At 42.7% G+C, this 6148-nt stretch overlaps 1 protein-coding gene across 1 annotated transcript in view; it reads right to left on the reverse strand.

Moving 5' to 3' along the window:
* Positions 1–6148, reverse strand: part of abtb2b (ankyrin repeat and BTB (POZ) domain containing 2b) — a 43566-nt gene that overhangs the window by 2974 nt on the left and 34444 nt on the right. The window contains exons 8-11 of the mRNA XM_014340263.2: positions 1897–1993; positions 1061–1196; positions 281–558; positions 20–198 (exon numbers count right to left, since the gene is read on the reverse strand). Coding sequence (XP_014195749.1) covers positions 20–198; positions 281–558; positions 1061–1196; positions 1897–1993 — 690 coding nt within the window. The remainder of the gene's footprint in view (positions 1–19; positions 199–280; positions 559–1060; positions 1197–1896; positions 1994–6148) is intronic.

Here is a 6148-nt window from a genome sequence, read left to right on the forward strand (position 1 = left end):
TGATCGTGTTTGACTGTACCTTTGTGGTGCGCAAAATATTGAACATAAGGGGCAGGCCTGTGGTGACCAGTTCCTCACAGTAGTCCTCCTCTTTGATTGTGTTAAAGTCTTTGAGGAGGGAGAGGGTGACCCCTGTCCTGGACTGCTGCTGGGCGCAGCGAAGAGATTCCAGCCACACGTGTAGTTTCCATGGCACGCCTGGTTAAATAGAAAGGATTTATTATTTGGTTCTATAAACTGGAAAAGTAGGCACATCCTCTTCTTGCCATTTGAAAAGTACCCATAGCATGCAGCTCCATGGTGACGTCCAGGTAGCCATGCTCGGCGCTGTAGTAGCTGGCCTCTTGGAGAGCCTTCATCCTGGCTTTGCAGAGCCTTGGTATGCCCACTTCTGGCATCGGCAGGGGACCATTGGAAGAGTTAGGAAGAGGGGAAAGATGGACGAAAGGGCAGATCCCAGCCGTCTCATCTTCAACCCCCTCAGCCAGGATCTCCTCCAGAGACAGGACATCGTCTTTGACTTGCTGCGGCTGAGTCAGTAGCTTTCTCAGCACGTTCCTGACAAGATAAATAGGGAGTAGAACGAGGGCAGAAAGAGGGCATGCAAGGAAGGAAACAAGAAAAGAAAGTTAGAAGGTGGAGGATCATTAATATCTGCCAAAATGGCAACATGTACTTCCAATTCTGCAACCCTGGAGTCTCCTCTCTCATTACGTAATCTATCACCCTCACTGAGCAATGTAAAGTGTTGAGTCTACATCGTGTTCACACAGACAGAGTGAACAGGTGGAGAAGTTTACACCACCAGCTGGTCTTCAGAAACAAATTGACTCTGAATAGAATGACACCTTAAACTTTCCTTTCACACTACAAAACCTTCAAGCTCTTCCTAAATCACACGATAAAACGTTTGAATCTATCCTCACAGCACAAACTCTAACTCTAGTCATGTGTAACATAAAGCTGACAGATGCATTATTTCTGTGCTACGTGTGCAAATGTTTACAGTTGGTCTTCCACTACTAGTTTTCAGCATATGTTCAGACTGGGGGATACATACCTGTGTCCATGTGCAGCAGCATGACTGAAGCAGTTCATGTCCTCATAGAGGGATGATGTAAGGGCGTTTCCACCATGGTTCTTTGATAAGGGGTCAGCACCTCGTGCCAGTAGCAAACTCACCATCTCATAGTTGCCTGAGAAGCACAAATAGATAAATATTTCCACTTTGTTCATAAACTTACAGATAATCTATTATCCTTGTGCTTATTATTCCCCACTTGTCCAGTGTACTTGATTTTCCACCATCATTCATCATTCCCAAAATTTCAACATTTTTGTTTGTTACTGGTTTAGGCCCATTTTAAACATTTATACACCACAAACATAAATGAAAATTTATCACATTTCATTTGGCATATTTAAACAGCCAACACATTCATTGCAGGAACTATTTACACACTGTCACTGCTGCTATGAAGAGCGTGTGTTTTCTTTACTCAAGCTACATGTTGCTTTCAGATGATCCCACAGAGGAATGCAGGCCACAGACTACTAAACAACCACAAGCGGCACACTGCTGCTGTCACTGCCCCTTCATTTACTCTCTCATTTCCTCATTCCTCCTGCTGAGTCACAAGTTAATCCAAGTGTTACTCTAGGTGGTCTTTGGAACTAGCAGTCTGTTAGTTACAAATAACCAATCAAGTTATTATTACCGCTTTTAACAAAGGTGATAGACAAGCTGCACAACAAAATCTTTTCCTTTGTCAAACCTTCCAACTGACTTTTCGCCTCTATAATTATACAGTAAGTGGTAATTTAGTGGCCATAACACAGACCCACTGTGAGATGGACACCACTCTAACATCAGCTGTTCCTTGTGTGTTTGCCCACCTGCTGCTGAAGCCAGCTGCAGTGGAGTGTCTGCTGTACTCTCCTGTCCATTGCGGACTGCAGCCCCCTCCACATTGGCTCCTGCATCCAAAAGAAGCTGCAAAGGCACATTACCTCTGTTATATTAAACAATATTTGACATCTTGTAAGGGTCATTGTGACATAAACAAGCTACGTGTTGCTTGTTTATGTATGTGTTTCGGACCTGCACCACAGAAATGTGTCCATGCAACACTGCAAAGGTGAGGGCTGCCCAGTGTCGACTATCAGGATGCACAGAGGGGTGCTTGGGGGAGCAGGGTGGTACCTGGCAACACAGATTAAATCAGTATTACACACCAAGATCACAAACACACGCACACAGAGAAAACATTACATTCATAAGAGCCTCTTACATGCTTTAATAATGGAAACCTTTCCTGTTTATAGATGTAAAGGGATACAAAATGTGCTTAAATTAAGACAGATTTGACCACATTGGAAATACTTAAGCATATTTACCGCCACGTCAAGGTTGGCCCCAGCATCAATCAGCATCTGGACGAGGGCTTCGTCTCCAGCTGCGCAGGCGTACATCAGAGGGGTCATACCCTGTAATGAAAACAAGAGTAGAAGCAAATGCATGAAGCTTTGAACAAGTTATAACACAAAGCTATGTTTCCATCACTTCTAAGGATATTTCATGGACTTACAGCAATTTCCTTGAGATTTATCGTATTGTATAAGGGGCCTGCTTTGTGTCCCCAAATGAGAGGTGGTTTGCTCGAGCTAATGGCTTACATTTATATCTCCACAACATAAATTAAGTAAAATTTAAATACCTGGTCATCCATACTGTTCACCCCATCTGGTCCCAGTAGATCGATTGCTTGGCCAATAAGATCTGTGCGACCGCAGTTGAGCATCCGAAAACCCAAATCAAGGTGGAACTTATCAGAGGCAGCTTTGGAGTCGAGACGCTTGAAGGAGCTGAAGCAACACTCAGGCCTGAAAAAAAATTAAAACTGAATAAATAACCAGTTACCAATTAATTTCTGAGAGCTGATGGCTAATTTATTAGGATCTACTCAGTCGCTTTTCTAAGATGCTTGTTTTATGCACCTTGTGGCTTACATATGTTAATGATGCTTTCTATAGAAAGAAGTAAAGTTAATGAGCCACACAATAGTTAACAAAGATTAATTTACCGCATACAATCATTTGTTAAATACAAATGATTAAACGACAGACGTCCAGCTCAAATAAAACATCAGTCTTAGTTTTTCTTTTCCTGAAATTATTAGTAAGGTTTGCATTTTTATTTTAAGCACTTTCATCCCAGCAGAGCGAGTGAGGTGAATGAGTGTTCTCACTTACTTCAGTTGTCTCGGCTCACAGTCCAATCCCGGAAGGAGAAGCCTCGCCGTCTGTCTGACATCATCGCTGTCTACTAATAAACTCCTGCGATGCTCGGCATGAACTATGGCCACCCTCATCCACTCCATTAAAGGTGGCAGCAACAGAAAAGGCCTATGAGCAAAAAAAGAGAAATCATTCACCTTCTGTTTGCTTTGGTCCAATTATTACTGGTTATGATAATGAGTACCACTCACTGCTAGGTAACAGACATTAGTATTTCCCTGTATGTACACAGAAAGTGATCTTGTAAACCAGTAAATTCAAATCTTTATTGAACTGAGCCAGTAAAAGATGAGGCTCTGTGAAAGACTAGATGACTTTAGTGGGGAGTGTAAACTTAAACACTCATAATTCAGTCACTTCGGGAATTAACTCATAGACTGTCTTCAGCCAGATGACTTACAACATCACCAACCCACATTCATTTCACAGCACGAGTCATCTTTCCTAATCTCAGCTGGCATTCTCGCTGATCTCATCCCTCTAAGGCTCAAGAAACAGATGTTTCTATATGACTGGATCGCCAGAGTTGGGAGTTTGCCTTGTAATTGGAAGGGTGCCGGTTCGAGCCCCGGCTTGGACAGTCTTGGTCGTTGTGTCCTTGGGCAAGACACTTCACCCGTTGCCTACTGGTGGTGGCCAGAGGGCCAGGTGGCGCCAGTGTTCGGCAGCCTCGCCTCTGTCAGTGCGCCCCAGGGTGGCTGTGGCTACAATGTAGCTTGCCATCACCAGTGTGTGAATCGGGCGGATGACTGGTTGCGTAAAACCCATTGGGGTCCTTAGGGACTAGTAAAGCGCTATACAAATACAGGCCATTTACCATTTAATCTTTGCAGTCATGTAAAAATACAAGATAGCGGCTACTTATGTTTAACCAAGATCTTCAACAAAAACAGAAAGAATCACCTGAAATTAAAAATTGTGACCTAAAGCTGAAGTAACAGTGTTGTTATTCCTGAAGAAGTATATGTGGCAGAAAAAACCACGAGGACACAACATTTGGTCTGCTGTCATGTTTGTGAACGCGACACTTTGAAAGTCATTGTTTGATTGCCATCTTTGCATTTGTCCTTTTATAGTCTAGCTTGGTACCTGTTATCAGTCCCTTCTCGTCTGCGCCTCTCTCCCACCATATGTGAATAGAATGTGTTTGTGAACAATGACAAATTAGCAGGAATGTGACTGCTGTTTGCTTTTGATCATATGAAGCCTCATTTAAGAGCCATTAATGATTGTTTGAACAACGTCTCTGTGTTATTAGACTGCCTTTCTCATGCTGAGACATTGTTTTTTATCAGTGGCCATTCCTTTGTTCTTGGAAAATGAAAGACTTACATAATGAATATCCATGGTAGCAAAAGCATGGGCAGTATACAAGAACACAGCAATGTATTTTGGGATTATAGTTACTGTCAGTAGCACTGCTGTGCCATTTACTCTCCTTACTGTGCTTACTTTAAAAAGCAGTAGGAGGCTTCCTATAGCAAAGAACCTTCTGCACAAGAGCACTCATTCATCACGGGTTTGTTAATAATGCATATTGCAAAATGGCTCTCCTCCTCACAATTGATGTGGAGCTTTTAAAACATGAACCTGATATAACTTAAATTGAACAAACAGCTGCATCCCAACTTACATAAATAATAAAGCTTTTCTTAGCTAGACGTATGAAATTAGTGGTTAATAATAAAGCCATGCTTGTTTGATAATTAACACTGTTCTGCAGAGTCTAATAATAACTTTTTTTGCTGACATTTGAGGCCTTAACTGAATTTTGGGCATCTGCAGCTCCTCTGCTGTCAGCTCTTCAAGTCTTTTTCTCGAGCTATTCTCTCAGATGTTGCCTCAGTACTTTATCAGTAGCTAGTCAGTCAAAGGGAGGAGCTTCTGCTGTCACCCAGGCGTGACAGTTAACAAGCAGACAAGGGGATCAAGGGGAGGAGGGATGATTAAGTGTGACTGGTAGGTGCATATAATGAAGGTTTTAAGTGTTTGGGAGATAGCAGGTGGGGTATGTCGAAATGAAGACGGGGGTTGGGCGGTAGTCTGTGGGTAGTTCAGAGGGTGCAGAGTGATAAGAATGTGACTTTTCTGAGGATGGGCTCAATGGGCTTGGGAATCAATGTTTATTTCTCCCTTAATGGCCTCCACTCAACACAAATTGGGCTGTGTGAGTGTGTCTGTTCATTTGTGTGTGGCTTCCTGAATGTCATAGGTATCCACCCTACTACTTGACTGCACGCCTGCAATCAGACACTAACTAGAGCCAACTTTGCTACAGTTATTATCCAGATTTTCCCCCTCTGTCCTTCCTTTTGTCAATCAGCCAACAATAAGGGTAGAGTTTTTCTATTAATAATGGACAATAGTGTTTGACAAGATATTTAGCTGCATTCTTATACCAATTAGCCAGACATGTACTGCTGACAGATGCACACTTATAATGTCCCATCCTATCAGAATCAGAATCAGAATCAGAATGGGGTTTATTGCCAGATGTTGAGGTTTACAACATTAGGAAATTGCTGCGGTGCTTCAGTGCAAACAATAAGAATTAAAGTGCTATGTAGAAAGAAGGATATGTGCATGGGATATACATGAGATATATACATGAGAATAAGAATTAAGAGTGCTACGTAGAAAGATATATACATGAGTGCAGGTGGTGATCAGTGCCAAACATGTAATGATGCAGTGACACAGCGTAGGGTCATGTGTTAGTGGCGGGGACAGTCATGTGGTTATTGTTCATGTGTCCAACAGCAGAGGGGAAGAAACTGTTCTTATGGCGAGAGGTTCTGGTGCGAATGGACCGGAGCCTCCTGCCTGAGGGGAGCAGGTCCAATCTCTCTCC

This window comes from Haplochromis burtoni, unplaced genomic scaffold (assembly GCF_018398535.1).
Source record: "Haplochromis burtoni strain Fernald_Lab_line unplaced genomic scaffold, NCSU_Asbu1 Contig_259, whole genome shotgun sequence".
NCBI classification, from domain to species: domain Eukaryota; kingdom Metazoa; phylum Chordata; class Actinopteri; order Cichliformes; family Cichlidae; genus Haplochromis; species Haplochromis burtoni.